Raw genomic sequence first — 21,340 nt, forward strand, 5'->3', positions numbered from 1 at the left:
CTATGGAGTCTAACACATATATATATATATAAAAAACTGGGAGGCATCAAGAAAGACTTCACAGAAGAGGTAGAATTTTAGTTAAGCATTGATAGATGAGGAGGGTTCTAAGAGACAGAGATGAGATCAGCCAGTAACAGGCATTGGTGCTGGCCTATATGAAGTCACGGAAACAAGCCAGAACTTGAACTGGGGAATAGCTAGTTGGATAGATTGGCTGTAATGTGTAGAAAATAAAGGGGAATAATATTAATCAATCAACAAACATTTATTAAGTGCCTTCCAGGATACAAAAACATGTAATATGAAATAAGTCTTCAAAGATAGGTTGGAACTAGACTCTGAAGTATATTAAAAGCCAGGTTGAGGATTAAAAAAAATTGTAGTAGAGGCAATCAGGGAGCCTCTTTTTAAAGATTTTTCAAGGTAGGAAATAATAATGGTCATGAAGACTATTCTGGTAGTCTTGTGAAGGACAAATTAGAAGAAGGAAAGACCAATTAGGAAGCTATTATATAGTCCAGATAAGATGATACGGGTCTGGTTTAGGATAGTGCTATAGGGCAGATATCTGAGATGTTGTGGAGGCAGATCAACAAACTTGGCAACTAATTAGAATGAAGAGTGAGAGAAGAAAACAACCCTGACTGAGATTGAGAACTTGGATAACATAATCAGGGAAGGCTAGAGGAGATAACAGCTCTGGGAGAACAGATGAGATGAATTGTATTTTGGACACATCATAAGAGAAAGAATTGTTGGTCTTGTTGACCAATAACTTTCTGACTTGACCCCAGGAGGAAAGGAAATAGTCAAAGCAATCTGCCAGGAGCATCCATATATTCAAAGGTAGAATTCTAAGTAGCAATTAAAATTGTTATAGAATTTGACTGGAAAACAAAAAAATGAACCAGTGTGATGTGTGGTATTTTAGAAAACCCTCCTTTTCTTCCATTTCTGCTCTTATGTTCTGGTCTCTGTTACCTGGCTTGTTCCCTAGCTCTTGACAAACAATATTTAGTCCAAAGGTTTAAACTGAGTTTTCAATTCAATTACTATCACTCTAGCCAAAAAGAATTACTTTCAGGTCCACATATACATATTTGGGAAAGAGTCAATGAAAGATGTGAGTTTCACTGAAGGGATCATGACTGAAACAGTACTAGATGCCAAAGAATCTGGAGTTACCTCTCTACAAATAACTTCCCTAGATTTCACACCCTTTTCTTCTCATTTCCAGAGTACCTATTGTTTACAAACTCAATCCCTCTGCTTTATTCAGTTCTGTCCCCTGCTTGTTAAATTGTTAAAAATTCTTAGATCTTTAATCACTTTATCCAACTTTACTTCTAATCAGTATAGGTCACAACTAAGAAGGCAAAACTCAAATGGACAACTGAACCTAGAATCTATTGGAAACTTTATTAAAAATAACATACTGCCCACAAACCCCCAAGGAGGTCACTGACAAAAAGAAAAGCTCTACATACAGCACTTTTTGTGGTAGCAAAGAACTGAAAATTAAATAGAAGCCCATCCATTGGAGAATGATTAAATAGAGTGTGGGATTTAAATGTAACTGAATACTACTGTGCTTTAAGAAACAACACATATGATGAATATGGAGAAGCAAAGAAACTCTCTACAAATTTATGCAAAGTGAAGTAGACAGAGCCCAGAAAACAATACTGTATATACAGTGAGCACAACATAAATGGAAAGAACAACCATCACAAAATAATTTAAAACCAAATGTTTCAAAATTACATAGAACAAGCTTTGTCCCAAAGAAGAGCTATAAGAAGACAAATCTCAGCACCTTCTTCATAGGGTGAAGTATCTACAAACTGTGGAGAATTTCATGTAATGTCAGATTATTTTCATGGTATAATTGGATTTTTTTTTCTTTTTTGTTTTTTTATTAAAACCCTTACCTTCCATCTTGGAGTCAATACTGTATATTGGCTCCAAGAGTGGTAAGGGCTAGGCAATGGGGGTCAAGTGACTTGCCCAGGGTCACGCAGCTAGGAAGTGGCTGAGGCCAGATTTGAACCTAGGACCTCCCGTCTCTAGGACTGGCTCTTAATCCACTGAGCTACCCAGCTGCCCCCCAAAGAATTTTTTAAAAGAAAAAAAAATCCACAGTATTGACTCCAAGAGGGAAGGTAAGGGTTTAAAAAAAAAAAAAATTCTTTGTTTTAGGGTTGGCTCTATAATGGGAAATAAATGGAGGGATAAGGGAAAATTTTAGGCAATGTAAAAAAAAAAAGATATCAATAGCATGTTATATACACAAGATTTTTATTGATATCTTTTCTTTTTACATTGCCTAATTATGGGTGTGTGCTTAAGATCATAAAGGAAATAGGCTAGAAGAAATAATATGAATAAGTAACATTCTTAATATGTTTATATACATACTCTAAGAATAATATATATATAAAAATATATACACACATACATAAATTCTCCTTCTCTAAATATAAATAAATACATATAGTCTAAATATATATGTTTTCTAGAGTTGTTACTTATTGAAACTATTTCTTCTAGCTTATTTCCTTTATGACCTTAAGGAATATGATCAGTAATTATTAAGCTGATTTCCTAGAAAATACCACTCTGAAATGCTGAAATGAAACATACATATATACACTGCCCAAATGGTATATTTATTCATTTGAGCATGTCAAGAGTGGTATTTTCCATGAATTCAGTTAAAAACTTACTAACCTTAGTGTTTAAGATCATAAAGGAAATAGTCTAAGAGGAAAAATTCTGAATAATCAGCAGCCAGAGCTTGAGTTCACACCCAATAATTAAGAGAGGAAAGGGTAACAGATTTTGAATGAAAAGATCCAAACTCAAGTTCTGGTTGTGTGACCTCAGGGAGAGCTGGTCTACTGCATTCACTTCTCTGGATCTGTTTTCTCATCTGTAAAATGAGGGGTTTGGACCAAATGATTTCTAAAGTACCTTCTAATTTTAAATCTCTCATCCTAAGATCCATAAGTAATCATTTAAAAGAGTGTTGGGTTTAACAAAGAACATGGATAATTGTTACTGAAAATGGAAATAGACTGACCCCCAAGCTTTTAACTTAAAAAGGTCTAAATAAGATTTCCTAGTCTAATCTATTAGGAAGCCTAAAAATTCTGACTTGCAAATCTGGGGACAGGAATAATATTAATTTTTAAATAAGGGAAATAGGAAGAAGAGTCTGTTGACAGTAAAGCATTATGGAATCTTTTAATTAAGAATTCCATAAAAATAGTAGTTTTAGGAGACACAGTAGTAGCAGTAAACTAAATGACACTTCAGAATCTTACCTTTGCTACATAGCCTTTTGAAGTCTGTTCTTCTTAAAGACTTCCTTTAAAATCAATATAAGGGAGTAGCTAGGTGGTTCAGTGGATAAAGCCAGGCCTGGAGATGGGAGATCCTGGCTTCAAATGTAGTCTCAGACACTTCCTAGCTGTGAGATCCTGGGCAAGTCACTTAATCCTGATTGCATAGCCCATACCACTCTTCTGTCTTAGAATTAATACTTCGTATTGATTTTAAGACATAGGTAAGGGTATAAAAACACCAACAAAACCCACAACATAATAGCAGCCTTTATATAGAAAAGACACAGGGCCTCTGGGGCTTCAGAGAAAGCATACAGGAAGGCTGCAAATTCTAACAAGTCATTACTAGCTACTAATTTTCATCTAGACCCTCTGCAGGAAAGAGAGGTAGGTTCCCTAAGGAGTGAAACATATGTTAGTTATCCAATACCTTTTTCTCTCCAGTAAGATTATCAATTTGATTCAATTCTAGACATAAAAAAAAAAAGAAACAATTACCTGAGCACCACTACAATTGGGCTTTCACTTCCAGTTACTACCATTAGTCCTTTCCAGATCATTAAAGCTGAAGAGACGATCATCCCAAAGTTTAGGACTTGATAATATAGCTGTAAAAACAAGAGATGAGATAAGTCATGGCTATGCTTATGAAAGATTATCTCATACTTATATTTCAGTTTCTAAGCAGTTGCCTTGAGTGGACCACTGAAGTTACAAACCATGTTTTTTTTGCCTAGTTTTTCTCCCCCAAAATTCTTCATTTCCATTCCCACTTTCTTCATTATTAATTTCTCATTTAGAACAGCAGCCTCCTAACCTGGTTTCCCTGCCGTCAGTCTTTTCTCATTCCAGATCTTTCCTGCTTATCAATGCAAGATCAAATTTTCATCAGGCCACTCACCAAAACCTTCTTTGGATTGCAGGACAAAGCATAAACCTTGGCATTCACAACTCTCCAAAACCTGAACTCTACCATTTTAACTGTTTATCTCCTATCAGTACTCTTTATGAACTTTCTAGGTGGCTCAGTGGTTAGGGTATTGAACCTAGAGTGAGGCAAGCTTCTTTTCAAATGTAGCCTCAGCCAAGTATTAGCTAAGTGGCCTTGGGCAAAGTATTCAACCTCTTTCAGCCCTAGTTTCCTCATCTGTAAGATGGGGATAACAGTACCTTGCTTTCTCAGTTGTTGTGAGGACAAAAGAATATTTTTAAAGCTTTGCAAACCTTAAAGTGCTTTATAAATCCTATTATTATAACTTCAAGCAGACTGAGTAGCCATTCTCTATGCCCCAAGCACACCCCAAATATGTATCTTAACCTCTGTGCCAATTATTCTCTAAAGCTGGAATACCCTGTGGATCATATTGTTTATTTTCATGATACCTTACATTTGCATAATGCTTTGTAATTTTCCATGTATATTCAGATACATCAGCATTGGTGAACCATTTAGAGACTATGTGTACAGACTGTACCTTCAAGTTGCCCAAGTCCCCCAGATAGCAGAGGAAGTGCTTGCATTGGGCTGCTGAACAGGGGCGGGGAGCACAGGGCACATGTGAAAATTGTCCTCAGGTGGAGAGGGGGAACAGAGCAGCCCCCTCTGGTACACTGAGGCACCTGTGCCATGCCTTCACCAACACAGATACATCATTTCCTTTAAGTCCCTAACAACCAACAACCAGCTACTTCTGGGAAGTCTTTTCAGAATATCTTTCCTCTTTTGGTCACTTAATATCTGCTTCTTTGGCACTTAATCCTAGAATTTGTTAGGTGGAAGAGTCTTAGAGATGATCTAATTCCCTTAGATAACTGGTCCCTATTCAATTCCCTTAATTTTATAAATAAGGAAACTGAGGTCTAACAAAGTTAAATAATTTGCCCATGGTCCACAAAGCTGTAGTAGGCCCTGAACTAGAACTCAAGAATTCTTGACTTCTAGGTGGTGCTTTTCCTTCAACACTGTATCACATACATAACTGATTTCACTTTGAAGGTTTCCAAGGGGCAGGGACCATGTGTGACTATTACATGGTCTAGTGAAGCATCATACCTGGCCCAGGCAGTGTATGCTATTTACAATGAAGATGATTAAGAATTATATATAATGGATGACATGTACATTGATGGTGTTCCCATCTAAGCTAAGCTTCATCCATTTTTTTGTAGTGCAACTATTTTCAAAAACAGGTGCTGAAAAACTAAACCGATCATTTAAGAACCTCAAGTTTATATTACTAATGCAAATAAATGAAAAAATTTTGACTTGCAAAGGCTAAGGTTCTTGAAAAGGAGAAACACATCTAAAATTGATGATACTCCCTCCTAACATTTCTTGCATGATTATCTTTCATTGTCATTTAATCTTTCATAAGCATATGTGTGATCTTGACTGGACAGGGACTGTACATTTTCCTTCCTGGCAACTCCTCCCACAATGCAGGACATTAGCACAAATGCAGCCTATGCTCAAATTCTATTGGAATTCCTTTGCTCAGGAGCTGGAAGGAACCTTAGGGATAATTAAGCCTAACCCCCATGTGTTGCAGGAAAAGAAAGTGGGGTCCACAAGTTAAGAGACTTGCTTTAATGAACGAAAGATGAGAACAGGCAGCAAGTAGCAAGGACATATGGTGCTTTCTGGATGATTATCATTATTTAATGATAGGTCAGCATTTAGCTCAGACCACTGTCCTTAGCCTTTCAGGCCAGTTTACCTATGAATTCCCAGAACATCTTCCAGACCTTGTACTTATAATCTGTCAAATCAATCAACAAGTTTTATTGTTCCATACATAGGAAGGGTTGTGAAATTGGCATAAAAGGGAGACCCTGTCCTCAAAGAGCTTACAATCTATTTGGGGAGATCAGATGTATATCATGAAATAATTTTTTGGGAAAAGAAGACCATCCATAAAAGTCTAATTATATAGTACAACCATTAAGTACAAGTAGAGAGCCAGGCTTGGAGAAAGGAGGTCCTGGGCTCAAATCTGGCCTCAGACCCTTCATAGCTATGCTACTCTGGACAAGTCACTAAAATCCAATTGCCTAGCCCTTACACTCTTCTGCCTTGGAACCCAAATATCAATACTAAGACAGTATTAAAAAAAAACAAAAAAAACCTACAAGGAAGGAAGGAATCAACATAGATTGGTCAATCAGAATGGGAGTTGGGATCTGAATTAGGGCCTAAAGAACAACTTTTCAGATTTTTTAATGCTCTAAAATATTCTGTGATAGGAATATAGGCAGAGAAAAAAGCAGTGGGCATTTCAGCATACCACTGGATGAGTCTACTGGATGATTGGGATGAAAAGAAAGGACAAGAAGATAAGCTTTATTAGAGTAGAAGGTTTATGCTGGGAAGCAATGGCAGATAAGATACAGCTTGGTAAAATAAGGCCATAATATTCACAGGGTTTTAAGTGCTAGAATAAACTTGGACTTGATTTAAAAGACGAATTAGGAAATCATTGTATTTTTTTAAATAAGGAAATAAGTGGAAGGAAAGTGACTTTATAAATAGTCTGGTAGTTATAGGCAGGGCAGATTTGAATAGGAAGGTTGGTTGGTGTCTTTCAAACTCAAAAGAGGATCAAAAGTGACATCGTTATGGTGGGGTCAAAGTATAGTCTGTCCGACTGTGGCTTATTAGCTCAATAGGATCCACCACAGGATGACCATAAATATAGACTGGATGAACATTTAGAATAGAGATGTTCTAAATTTGTGTAACTCACATTTTTTTTTTTAGCTACTGAAATTTTGCTTTGCTCATAGAGGACAGGTATCTTCTTTGATATGGTCACATTAAACAAGATGATCCTGTGCCAGTGTCTCTTATGTCTCACAATCAATGCCAAAATTTTTCAGACCTTGAGAATATCCTTGTATCACTTCTTCTGATCTCTGTGTGAGTGCTTGACATGTGTGAATTCTTGGTAAAAATAGTCTTTTATGCAAACATATGTTTAGCATTCAAATAAACACTGCCACCCCAACAGAGTCGTATTCTATGTAGTACAGTCCAAATGACTAGCACTTCAGCTCAAGAAAGCCCTTCAGTCTCTGGTACCTAATTTTGCCAGGTGATCTTCAGAAGCTTCCTAAGACAATTCTAATGGAAGTTTTGTGGAAATTGCAGAAAACATGAAAAGGCCAGCAGATGACATGGAAAAGGTTTAGAAACTCAGAAATGCATTAATTAAACATATAGTTTATATAACATCAATATATTTTATCTTTTAATATGATGAATAGAAATAATTTCTTTTTTAAAGTTAAAGCTTGTCAAAAAATGTGAAAGGCAGTGGATACACAAAAACTAGAAATGTGGAGATATCTTAAAGTTTAGTAACTCATAAATACATATAAGATACTATAAACACTCCATAAAAGACAAAGAAAATTCAGATTTCTCTGGTATGGAGGGCCACTAACCCCCATGTTGTGGAAGGGATATGTGTGTGTGTATGTATGTATGTATAAAATCAGGATTTGAAAAATAAATAGCTCAAGTTGAATCTATAAGGAAAGATAATTTTCTCAAAGGAATGAAGAATATAGGGCCAGGAGGTGAAGGGAAAGGAAAAAAGGAGGAAGGGAGGAGGAGAAAAAAGGGAGAGGAAAAGAAAGATAAATGGAGTGGGAAGAAAGGAGGGAAAAATAAAAGTGAGGAAGATTTAAAATTCTATTACATAGTACACTTTATAATCATTTAAAGTATAGGGCAGGGTTATTTCTCTATCTTCAGGATTACTCTGACCACTTATCATTCCAGAAGATGAGCCCAGGAACCCTGTACTGTACAAATGCAACTTATTTTGTGCAGCCAGTTTTTTGAAAAACTTGCATATAAGCTATGAGCTTGAATAAAAAACTGGAACAGATGACATTAATTTGATGAGGCAAGTTTTTAAAAAAATAGTTTTATATGAGAACTTTCTTTCTCCTTAATATTCGCCCTTTCTTCAAAAGAATCACAGGATACTCTAGTTTTAGAAGGGACCATAAAAAATTATCTAAACTTTTTAGATTATAAAGAAACTGAGGCTCCAGAAAGGAAAAGTGACTTACCAAAGAAGACATAATAAATTAATATCAGTCTATACTTTAATCCTAGTCTCCTCATTCTGGTTCTTTGTTTTCAATCTTTGCTATCATAAAAGGCCACTATCCTTCCTTAGCTCCTGGCTCTGGATCAGTATGAGAGGTCAGTTGCCACATTATATAACAGATATGAGTGATGTTTACCAATCTGTATAATCTTGGGAGATGTCTTATTTACTCTTCCTGGGGTTGGTGGAAAGGAGCCAGGATAGTGGATGGATAGCCTTTCACAAACAATTAAAAGTTTAATTTGGTATCACCAGCTTCTGAAGCACATAAAGAATTTAAGAGAAAGAGGCAGTACTGATGTGGCAAAATAACTGTGAAAGGGAATTCCTTATTCTCTTTGTCTATTTTGAATTACTCAATCAAAAACTTAAACACCCCTACTTAACAATAAATAAGGGAGTTCACAAATCACTTACTTGGAGAGCCCCAACCTTTTAACTCAATCAGTCAGAAACTTGTGAATCCTTTGATAAGAGTTTATACCATCAGAGGATGAGAGTTGGATCCCACAGACACTGCCCGCCCTGGCATTGCTAGGCAGTTTGGAAACTGTGATTGGCCCCTGTGAAGTGGAAGGAATAGGAAGTAACGTGGAAAAAAGACTATAATAAGTCCTGAACTTCCTGTCCAAGGGGTCTTTGGTTTGGAGCTTCAGCTGGTGACTTGCCTCTTGGAGGTGGCTTTGGATTGGGACTAGGGCTTTGACTTTGACTTGAGACCTTGGCTCTTGGATCTTGTATCTTCTCCTTTACACTTTGTCTTGGGTGAGTGAGTAGCTGGCCTTCCCTTAGTTTCGGAGAGGCCTCCTTCTCCTGGAGATTACATTGCTGGAACCTTTACATAAGACTCCACCTGGTTGAGATTTAACGAGCTCTGCCAGAGCTGAGCTACACATCCAAGTAACATTTAGTGTGATAGGCTAGACATTTTTCTATACTCTCTTCTTATGTTGCTCTACTTTCACTCTTTCCACCTCTTTGTAAATAAAAGATAATTAAAGTCATTTTGACTTGAGCTATATTTTTAATTGGCGATCACAATATTACTTTAGAATTCTCATATTTTAGTCAAACCCCTAAATTTAATTCCTACATAACTGACATTTGTGTATTGTTTTAAGGTTTATATATTACTTATACTTCATGTGACAGGCAATGAAGAATGAAGCACTATCCCAATTTTACTGATAAGGAAACTAGAATTCTCTAAGAGAGCCAAGTAACAGCTTGGGGCAATGGAGAACAATAATTAGGAGGGAATGGCAGCTTCAGTCTTAGCTGCCCCTTTTTAGCTCTCTGGCCCTGAGCCTGCCCTGAGTCCAGTTAACTCATGAAAGGCTAGACTTGATAGCTTCTGAGATCCTATCAGTTTGAAATCCAGAATTCTAGACTTCCTAAGAAGCAGCAAAACTGTAATTCAAACAAATTTCTCCTAAATTTAAGGCCAGCCCTCTTTTCATTACAACATACCAGCTCTTTCTGCACCATACAAAGAGAATGCCTGAGTTAATGACCCAATTTCAATATTAATTAGCTGTGTGACCTTGAAAGAGTCATTTGATGTCTCTGCAGCTCAATTGTTTCATCAGTAAAATGGAGATAATACTTCTAGTACTTTTGTAAAGTTATCAGGATCAAATGAAAACATGGAGTGTTCTTTTGTTTTTGTTAGCCATAAACTACCAAGAAATTACAGATTAAATAAATATGTAAATATTTCAAAAATCTGATATAATTTTGTAGGGGTGAGCATTCCTTTCACAGATCTTAAGCATCCTACAGTCAGCCTAGTGTTGAGGGTCTCTAAATGAAGCCAAGATGGTCCCCAGACAAATCTGTTTCTACTGCCATGAGACCCAAGAGGAGACCTTTGGTGGGGAATAAATTATGCAACAGCATACAAATTATAACAGTGTTGAATAGAAGCAATTCTATTGTATTTCTTTGGGCTTTCTTGAGACCAGACCAGCCTAAGCAGCATTCCTAAGCACCCATAGAAACCAGAAAAGAATGTGTTTGTTGTACCAATAAACAGAAGTGTGGTAACAAACTCTAGACACATAAATTTCTGCAAGGTCCCTTTGGAATGTACATTTCAAGTTTTTCCATATATTACTTTTCTTGGTCTCCTTCTATCCCTTTGCCCCCAAGGTAAATGGAATGTTTCACATATTTGGCAAGTGACAAATCTATAAATATTTATAATACAAAGCTAGGTTTAACAGGCCATATCAATATGAACTAAAACTTACACTAATTCAGAATTACAATGTAATTATCTGTAACATGGAATAAAGTACCTTACATGTTACATTTATTGTGGTTACTGAATTATCAAATGCAATGGCCGTTTCTCATTCCTCATTCTCCTTGCCCTCTGTTCACATCTACTTTGATAATGTTGATGACCCTCTTCTCCATATTCTTCTCTCTAGGTTTTTGGGACACTACTCTCTCCTGGTTTTCCTACCTGATTGTTCCTGTTCCATCTGTCTCCTCTGTTGGATCCTCATTTAGACTATGTCCTCTGATACTGAGGGTGTCCCTCAGAATTCTGTCCTGGTTCTCCTTCTCTTCTCTCTCTACTACTTCACTTGATGATCTTATCAGCTTCCATAGATATAATTACCATCAACCTACCTGCTCTTACTTGTCAGTTGACTGGCAGACTTGCATCTCTAGTTGTCTTTCAGACATCTAGAACTGGATGTCCAACAAAACTTAACATGTCCAAAATGGAACTCATAATCTTTCTCCTGAAATATATCCCCCAACTTCCCTATTATTGCAAAGGGCATCATCATCTTCCACAGTCCTTAGAATTGGAAACTCCCACGATACTGCCATCACTGGTGCCAGGACCAGAGGTGGATCTGCCTGCCTCAAGTCTCTCTCCATCATAATCTATCTGCCATTCAGATACCAAAGGGATTTTCCACAGGTCCAACTATGCCATCCTCTCTTCTTAGTTAATAAAATCAATTGGCTCCCTATCAGATCATCTCCAGGATCAAATACAAAATCCTGTTTGGTGTTCAAAGCCCCTCATAACTTAGCCCCCTCTCACCTTTCCAGTTTGTATATTTAACTTTACTCTCTTCCATGTACTTGGCTGGTCCACGAACAAGACACTAAGTCGAGGCTCTGGGCATTTTCTCTGGTTGTCTCCCATGTATAAAATGTTCTCCCTCCCTATTCCCCAACTAAAATTCTATTTTCTACAGGAAGCCTTTCTTAAACCTTCATAATTCAAATGCCTCTCATCTCTTCATTATTTCCTATTTATCCTGAATATAGCTCCTTTGCATATATTTGTTCACTTCCGTTAGATCATGAGTCCCCAGAGGGCAGGAACTATCTTTTGCTTCTTTATATATCTTTGCTTGGTACATAGTTGGAGTCTAATAACTGTTTATTGACTGACTGAATAAAATGTTATACTTTTTGCTCATAAGTGATATCTGAAATATAGTATATTGTCTAGATTTGACACCTTGAAGCACCCTAAGAGTGAGTGAAAAGGGCATCTAACACCAATAAAAGCTGCTTGTGAACTTTGCTGCCAGAAGGCCCTCACTTAGGCTTTATTCTTAACACTGATTCCAAACTGTTATCTAATTTCCCAAACCACTCTAGATTAGAAGCAACAAATTAGCATTAGTGGTAGGAAAGGGAAAGATATTATTATAGCACAAGAGACAAACTAAAAAAGTAGAAAAATTAACTTGGGATGGTCAGATCTCTAGTTTTTTGGCATGGCAGCCTATAGCTCTAGCCACCTAGAAAGTCTTGAAGTCAGAATAGTACAATTTAAATGCTTATAATGATGAAAGCCTGACTTCAAGAAAGATATCTTGTTTAATGAACAATTTTTTGTTCATTATTTTTGAATAAATTATTTTTAAAATTTTTCTATCACAAATGGTTCATTAAGAAGTTCTATTTTGTGTGTTTTAAAATGTTAAAACACAACAAACTTTTGGTGCTTGCAGAGGTAGCTATCACTTACTGAAGTATAAGAAAAATTAGAATATTATAATATTCTCCAAATTAAACTTAATCTTATTCCAATATCTTCAATTGATCTTCAATCAATGTATGTAGGACATCTGTACACCTTTAAGGAACCTTACCATGAATCCTTTGGAAAAGGGAGGAAAAACCCAAATGCAACAAAAGTTTAAATTAGTAAAGGTCTGCAGTTTTTAATGCAAATTAAGGTCTCCTGGCAGGAAAGAGCTCCAGTATTGAGGACTCTGCAACTAAACCACTCTACCTTTTTATTTCAAAATCAGCAAAATTGTTGCTTCTAGCCTCAGCCTGTTTCAGGATTTAGAGAAGGAGATTGGCAGGGTTTGGAGCTATTTCACCAGAGTAGGGAACTTGAGGTGTGGAAATTCCATCCAGGCATATAGACCAAAAACTATTAAATCACGGTCTGGCTACTACCTCAGGGTCACAAGGCTAGGAAGGATTTAAACTTGGTCCCCTAGCTAAAGAAGTACTAAATTTCCTCCCTTCTAAAAAATACTGAAATAGAATATTTGGAAATTACTTAGAGCTCTTCACCCAAAGGCTCTAGAATGTGTCTTTAGGGATGTTTTGCTTTATAAACATGAGGGTTTTTGGTTCATTTTTCAAATATCTATGAAAATATGAAACAATTCTAGTACTGGTTATAGTCATGCACTCTAATTTAAAATTTTATAAGCATATTCTGCATGTTTCAGTGTATAATGTCCCACCTCTGGCACATATGTGCCATGTGACCCTGGTCAAGTCCTTAAACAGTGTCTCAGGTAGTTCTTGGACTATGTAAGTCAGAGGCAGGCACTAATATAGGAAGAAGTATCTCTTAAACTGGTGGAATTAAAGGTTTCCTATCCCCAAAAGCATACACATTAAAGCAGAAAAAAAATGTACTATTTCAATTTATCCATGACAAGTTAGGAAGAACAACTGGAATGTTATTGCTTTTGTTTATCTAAAAAAGATTATAGAATCCAATTAAAATCAAACAATCTTTGGAATTACATTTTATAGATCTGTAGATGAAATTCAACAAAACTTCTCAATGGTCATTGGCCAGGGCAAATAACGTCTCAAAAAGTAGTTTTTAAATTATGTTTAAAGTGGTATGGTATCAAGGGTCCTGGACGAGTTTAATTTTGTAGGAGCCCTAATTTTGCCATTATGCATTACTAATAATCCACAGTACTAAGAGGCACATGAGGAAATGCTATTGTCCAAATTGCCACATCTTCACTTCCCCTTCCAGCTAAGAAATGGTTGCAAAGGAAGTATGGTCATATAACATTATGAGGATTGGGAAACAGATGATATATGATAGGTTATCTGCTCCTCATGCATTAAAAAAGGTGGCCTAGAGGAAAATTATGGGTTGGAGAATTCTGAATATACTTAGAATGTTGATTTAATAATACATTGCCTAAATTTCTGGGAATTTCCAGGCCAGTTTTTGAGAAATTTTCAAATGAGATCACAGGGGACAGCTGGGTGGCTTGGTGCATAGACAGAGTCCTGGGTTCAAATTGGACCTCAAATATGTCCTAGATATGTGATCAAGTTACTTAACTTTAGTTATCTAGCTCTTACCTACTTCTGCCTTGGAACTGATACTTAGTATCAACTTTATGATAGAAATTAAGGTTTTAAAAAAATGAGATCATAGATATTTATGATATTTATATCATATCTATGAAAGCACATGACATTATTAAGCCATACTGTAAGGTAGAGAGCTTATTTTAAAAAAGCTAAGAAGAGAGGTGAAATACTTCTCTGCTCATGCCATATGACTCCTTTACAAAAACCAACCAATAAACTTATTGATCATCTACTCTTTTCAATTCATTGAGCTGAGGGGCCTCTACCCTTAAAAGAACTAGGCTAAGAGAAAAGACAAATGAAGTAACTGTAAAAATAAAATGTCTCATAGACAATAAGTGTAAGAAGAGGGGCTCATTTGGGGTTGAGGTAGTCATGAAAAGTCTTTGAATAATTTTTGGAGAGGATCAGAGAGAGCTTCTCAGAGTTATATAAGAAAATGCAGAGAACAAAAAAAAAGATGAGAAATGACCCGAAAGTAAATACATTGGTTTGCCTATGATAAGAGGTTCATTTAAACTAGACAATTAGTACAAAGACAGATTATGGAACACCCACCCCCCAATACTAGACTCCTTACTCCCTGTTTCTTGGTGTGATGAGATCAATCTACCTTGTATGCTGGCACTGAAACCAATTTAGTGACTGTGTTTCCTTTTATTTAAGTGCTAAGCTGGCCATCATGCCACATAAGCAAACTATGAGAGCAGAATATAGTTTAGCATCATAATAAAAAAAAAATTTAAGTCCTTAATGTACCTATGTTTAATGAAATGCAAATAATTTAATTATGCAAATTTATGTGCTTTACATAATCAACACAAACAAAACTCCTTAGTTTTCCTCCTTTCTCATTTGGTTAGTTGTTCAGTATCAAAAATCAGTGTCTATGGGGGCAGCTGGGTAGCTCAGTGGATTGAGAGCCAGGCCTAGAGACTGGAGGTCCTAGGTTCAAATCTGTCCTCAGACAATTCCCCGATGTGTGACCCTGGGCAAGTCACTTGACCCCCATTGCCTAGCCCTTACCACTCTTATGCTTTGGAACAGATAACACAGTATTGATTCCAAGACGGAAGGTAAGAGTTGAAAAAAAAAATCAGTTGTCTGTGTCAACACTTTCTTCTGACCTCATATAAAAATGACTTCATTTTGCAGGTACTCACAAAAGTTTACAATCCTGATAATCAGGACACTGTTTTCTCCTTGTCCTTCCTCTTTTGAAGGATCCTTTTAGTAGTTAGTAGTATTAACTATTTCTTGGCAATGTCCATAGGTACAACTGAAATTTTAAGCCATCTGTGGGTGGCTAGTCTGAAAGCAAGTATAGCCATTATGGTGCAGCAGGAGGCAAAAGAAACCTACTTATGGGGTGGGATCAGTGGGGAGAAGGAAAGATTAAAAATAGGATTTGGGTTCCTATCAACTGGGAGTGTTAGGACAGAGAAAAGAACAGAAGATGAAACTAAAACCTTTCTTAGATCTGTGATCAAGCCAGATGAACTTCTTGCCCCACTTCCATAATCCAAGGAAAACTGAAAAGTGTTTTTCCCCTTCCTACAAAATGTTATAGTAGTAGAAACAAGAAAGCAGAAATGATTTCATTAATAGTGATAAATCCAAGTTCCTCAACATTGAGTTCTGGAACCCAATCTAATAATATATTAATGGGTTTGCTGTAAGCAAAAAAAAAAAAAAAGTCAACACTATCATGGCTTGATGATTGTGAGCTTTAGACACCAGTATTAATCATCTTTGATAGCTGCATCCAGTAGAAAGTTCTATCTATCAGATCAATACTGAGTGAAGTCTTATCATTTAGACAAAAAGGAAGAATTTAAGCTTGTAATCTGGAAGCCGAAGGTCAAGATCTTTGGAAGCTGAAACACAGTACCTGAGGACTTTCTAAACTGCTGTATTTATCTCCAAGAGAATACAAGGTCACATTTGATATTGCTCCAACTCTGAATCTTAAAAGCAGCTGAGATACATGTGTAAATAACTATATGGCATTTCAAATACTGCATAATGCACAGATCCAGTGGACCAGTATTGAATAAGGATTTGCTATTTTGTCACAGATGAAGGATTTAAATTTTCTGCTGTGCCCAGGACACGGGGGCATCCCCTGAATCCTGCACCGGATGCCACAGCAGAAGGGATGCTGCAAAGCAGTTGGGCTTGGGGCCAGCATTCCCAAAGGCCTCGAAAAGCCAAAATAAGTAGAAGCATCTTATGGCCAATGGCTCCGGGATGCTCTTGGGAAGGGGATGTGGGGACGATCCAACCAGGTATATCCACCCACTTGGAGGAGTCTCTAGACCAGCCCACTTCAATGCCCTCCTTACTAGTTGGATTGAAACCCAAAGACCCCGAGGAAGTGGAGAAAGTTGGGTTTGGGGATTTCAGAACCTGAAATAGAATCGTATAATGTTAGAGCTGGAAGGAATCTTAGGAGCCACCTGATCCAGTCTTCTCATTTTACAGACGAAGAAACTGAGACCCACAGTGAAGTGACTTGCCCAAGGTCACACTGGAACAAAGCCAAGATTTGAACCCAGGTCCTCTGCTGCCATGTCCGGGTCACTATTCCACATCATGGGTGTCTCAACTAGGGGGCAACGGAGAGCGGACTCCCGCCCCACCGAGACAGTACTAGGCCAGGCCGCAGAGAGCCTAACCCCTGTCCGACTTTAGGGGTCTCCAGGCTGCCTCTTACCCTCAGGCGTCCAGGCCGAAGGTCGGCCCTGCCCCGGGCAGCCCAAAGGTAGGGGAGAGATCGGGAAAAGGAAAGGAGATACAGCTGGAGCAGACGAGGGGCGGGATGAAGGGGAAGGCGGGCCCCGGGGCATGGGACCCGGCCGGCCTCACCTGCCGCTTGTTCATCCGCCGCACATCGTCCAAGAAGTCCAGGGACAGCATGGCGCGGGCGGGACGGAAGCGAGGGCAGCGGCCGGACCGGCGTGTAGGCGGTACACACTCAGGACCGCCCCACCCTGGGTGCCCCACACTTCCGCTTCCGGGCTGCCGGGCCCACCCCGCACTGCAGGACGGGGGAGGAAGACAAAGAAAAACGGGGAGAACGTGCGACCTAGCCCTACGCAGGCCACTCCCACCCGGGAACCAAACCCACAAGGCCCCGCCTTTCATTTAAGAGTCAGTCGGAGTCTGTGGACAGAGAAAAGTTGGTTGCCGGGAAGTCTGCCCCACCTTCTCTGGCTTTGCCAATCAGCAGGATTCATTCTTGTTCTCAGCTCTTCTCGGATTGGCTGAGGGGAGAGACGCTCTACACTCAGCCTGGGGCCATGCATTTTTCGCCCCTTACCTACCTGTGTTGGGTGGAAATGTTCCGGGAGGTTCTACTTAAAGTTAGCACCCAGACCCTTGGGGATAGGAGATAAGAGTTGGGAGCTGGAGGAGGGAGGTTTGGAGCGGAGGATTGATATAAAAGTGTCTTCCTGCCTTTCTCTATAAGTCTAGTTTGGGAGAAGGAATATGTATGTAGAGGTTGTGCTTAAACGAGCAGAACTCAGTTTGGAGGGCGCTTTGCCCAAGTTTACCCTTAGCTCAGCTTCCCTATCCATGCCCGGAGGCGGTGCAAACCCCTCTCAGTCGTCATTTCGGAGGAATGAAAGCTGTCCTCTTCGCCGATTCTGACGCTTATGGGTAACTAGCTGAAAAGTTATTACCTGCGGCCAAGCACCAAGTCAGTGGCCACAGCTTCTCCAGCTTTAGGAACCTACTCGAGCAAGCTCTATAGGGAGAGTGGCAGCAACCGGAGGCAGCGGGCGGGGATTGGAGTCAGGAAGACCTGGGGAGCTGGAAGACCTAGTTCTCAGTCTAGCTAAGAGGTTAATTAGATGTGTGACTCTGTGACTGGTCAAGTCACTTTGCCTTTCTCAGACTGTTTCCTCATCTCTAAAACGGGGATCATCATTATGCTAATATAATAATTACATTGTATAATTAATTACTTATAATGTTTATATAGGATAAGTAATTACATATTATATAATTATTATATGAGCACCCATCTCAGGGTTGTTGTGAGGTTCAAGTGAGATGTGTTCTGTTATGTATTTATACTTATATAATTTTATAAATAAAAATGAATAATAAATAATAAATAAATGAATAATAAATAAATGCAGTGATTATACATCTATAATATAGAAAACACTTTGCAAACCTTAAAGCCCTGCAAAAACGTGGTTTTTGTTATATATATATCATATATATATATAAATATATATATCCCTCCTGGGTCTTAGTTTCCTCACTCGTAAATTAGGGAGAGGATTGTATTAGAAGAGTGGTCTTCAAACTTTAAATTGCCCCTGCTATTGTAAGAAAAAAATTTAGCACCCCATATGTGCATATTTATTATTTATAGTTCACATATGTGAACTAAAGAAAAATAAGTATATATATTATAAAACGAATACAAATACAAAACGAATACAAATAATATAATGGATATGACAAAAATTAAGTGACATTGATTCAAGGGCCACCACAATTAATTAGAGGAGTGACATGATTCGATTTGCCCCTTAGGAAAATCACTGGCATCTATGGATGGGTTAGAGAAATGAGATGAGAAGTGAGAAGGCAGACTGTGGGAACTGTGGGAAGTTGGTGGAGCTAGTGTAATTTTGCCTGCTGCTTCAGGTATATAGCTCACTAGTCAGTCTATTAGCATTTATTAGATTTGAGTCTAGCATGTGCTAAATGCTAGAGATACCAAGAGAGGCAAAAGATATTCCCTGTTCTCAAGGAGCTCATAGTCAAACGGGAGAGACAAGATGGAAAAACTATGGATAAATTAGAGCTAACCTTTAGGGGGAAGGCACTGAATTGGAAAGGATTCTTGCAGAAGAAGGGACTTGAAATTTGAAGAGTTCTTGCCTAGTTTTTTTTTTTTTAATGTTTTATTAACTACTTCAACACGTTTGGTTTTCTTAGTAATCCTATTTATTTTATTTAATGCATATAAACGTTTTTCTCAGAAGAGGCCCATAGATTTCACTAGACTTCCAAAAGGGTCATTTGACACAGCCCTCACAGTAGATTATAACAGCCCCAAGGGGCCCACGCCCCAAGAGCCCAGGAATGTTGGTTGGAGGGGGTGGAGTGGGGAATTATTTAAGAGATGGCTAGGTGGTGTGAAAACCTGGTTTACCATCTTCTAAGAGGGGTGGGGAGGCTGGGATTCAAATCATCTTCCTACCCTCTCATTGGTTGATTACGCACCCCCCCTGGGGGCGGTGTCTATCCAGGACCCTCTGAGTTTATTCCACCGCCTCCCATATTGGAGACCATTGGACTCTTAAGACTACTAGGTTCGTTTCTTCTATGTTCAAACTTCTGAGACCTGGATTCAAGGTATGTAATTACTTACTGGCCGGAAGGTACTCAATGCCAGATTTTATGGTAAAACACTCACTTCAACAGTATCAAAAGGAACCAATTCAAACGGAATAATAAAGCCAAGGAGCAACATTGGTACTACTTTTACAAAAATTAATGTGTAGGATTTCTGTAACATTTTTACTGATAAATAGAAACTTTTATTCACTGATAAATAACAAAGAGATACAGTTGTAACCACTTTTTTTTAAAGTTATGCTTATTTGTTTTGGGACTTTGGAATATGTCTGTTTTGTGTGGTTTGTGATTGTCGGAGGAAAACAAATTTTTAAAAAATGTATGGAACGTGGTACAATAGAAACAGAAACAGCACTGGCTTAGGACTTTAAGGTTGTGGGTTCACATTCTGCCTCTAATTTTTACTGTTGAACTAATCATTAAACCATTCTGGACTGTGCCCTCCTCTAAAAGGTGGGGAGAGGGTAGATTTCATGACCTATAAGGTTCTTTCTACCTCTATATTTACGAGCCCACTTGCCTTTACAGTGTTGTGATTTTTCATGATTTCCCAAAGCCCCCAATCCTTTTACACCCACACCTGTGATATTGTTTTTGAGCGATGAGCTTTCCCCTTTCTGCATATTTATGCTGTGACTTCTGCCTAGAATTAATTCCCTTCACCTTCATTTCTGCCTAATCTTCAGGGCCCAGGTTAAGTTTCTTCTCTTTTGTAAAGACTTTCCCTTTCTAGTTAATGAGAAATGAGCTTTTCCTTGGAACGTGGATGGCACTTACTAAAAAAAACAACAACAAAAAAACTATTTTTACCAAGCAGCCTAGAGCTAGCTGATTGTTAAATTTTCATTGAAAGCTTTTACACTTGCGAAATCAGTCAGCAGTACAAATCAAAGCTTGATTTATTTTTTGGACTTCTGGAAGTGATGGAGAAACTGTTACTAATGCAAAAATAACTTTAAAACTATTTCCTAGAAGGCTCTGTGGCCTGAGCCAAGTCCTGGAGGTTGGGAGGACCTGAGTTCAAATTTGACTTCTTGACACTTCTTAGATGTGAGACCCTGGGCAAATCACTTAATCCCAATTGCCTCTCCCTTACTACTTTTCTGCCTTAGAACTGATACCAATTCTAAGACAGAAGGTAAGAGTTTAAAAAAAAAAAAGCATTTCTTACATACATTCCTTCCCCCAACTCCCAGCTGTTTGGTTAAACATTTACCAACACATGGCTGACTAAAATCCCCAGTCCCCTTTTATTTGCATGTTGCTTCACAGGTAGTAGAGAAGCTGACTAGTTGTTGAATCAAGTAATTAGTACTAACTGGGCAATATTAGTAAAGGTTATATGGAGGAGGAAGTGGGGTTTTTGAAAGAGATCAAGCTTCAATAGCTACAAAGGAGGAAGGAGATCACAGAGGCAAGAATTAGCACTCTAGTCAAGAGACAAATATTGGGGAGTAGTAGAAAGTAAGTTTAGATAGGTAAGGTAAGGTTCAGGTTGTAGAGGGACTTGAGTGTCAGTCCTTGGAGAGTCATTCTGGATTCTTGAAGGGGTCAGGGTAACATGCTTTCAATATAGTTTAAGCTAGGTGGCACAATGAATAAAGCATCTGTCCTGTAATCAAGAAGAATCGAGTTCAAATTCTGTTTCTGACATTAATTATGTTACCTTGGGCAAGTTACTTAATCTCTGTTTGCCTCAGTTTCTTTATCTGTAAAATAGGGATAATAAAGCACCTGTGTCCCTCAGTAGCTGGATGGTATATGGTGGATATAATAGAATGCTGGACCTGGAGTCAGGAAGACTTCTTCCCAAGTTCAAAACTGGCCTCAGACATGTATTAGCTGTGTAACTCTGAT

General features: G+C 38.2%; 1 protein-coding gene across 3 annotated transcripts in view; it reads right to left on the minus strand.

The window, feature by feature from the left end:
- Positions 1 to 17,303, minus strand: part of SEC11A (SEC11 homolog A, signal peptidase complex subunit) — a 37,155-nt gene extending 19,852 nt beyond the window's left edge. Inside the window, exons 1-2 of one of the 3 annotated variants that reach the window (XM_007479220.3) lie at positions 16,967 to 17,303; positions 3,849 to 3,958 (exon numbers count right to left, since the gene is read on the minus strand). In XM_007479220.3, the coding sequence (XP_007479282.3) occupies positions 3,849 to 3,958; positions 16,967 to 17,245 (389 nt within the window). In that variant the 5' untranslated portion in view covers positions 17,246 to 17,303. Of the gene's footprint in view, positions 1 to 3,848; positions 3,959 to 16,814 lie in introns of all 3 variants that reach the window. The other 2 variants (XM_016428225.2, XM_056805594.1) reach the window with 2 other exon arrangements.
- Between the last annotated feature and the right edge of the window lie 4,037 nt (positions 17,304 to 21,340).

The sequence above is a fragment of the Monodelphis domestica genome, chromosome 1 (genome assembly GCF_027887165.1).
Source record: "Monodelphis domestica isolate mMonDom1 chromosome 1, mMonDom1.pri, whole genome shotgun sequence".
Classification (NCBI taxonomy): domain Eukaryota; kingdom Metazoa; phylum Chordata; class Mammalia; order Didelphimorphia; family Didelphidae; genus Monodelphis; species Monodelphis domestica.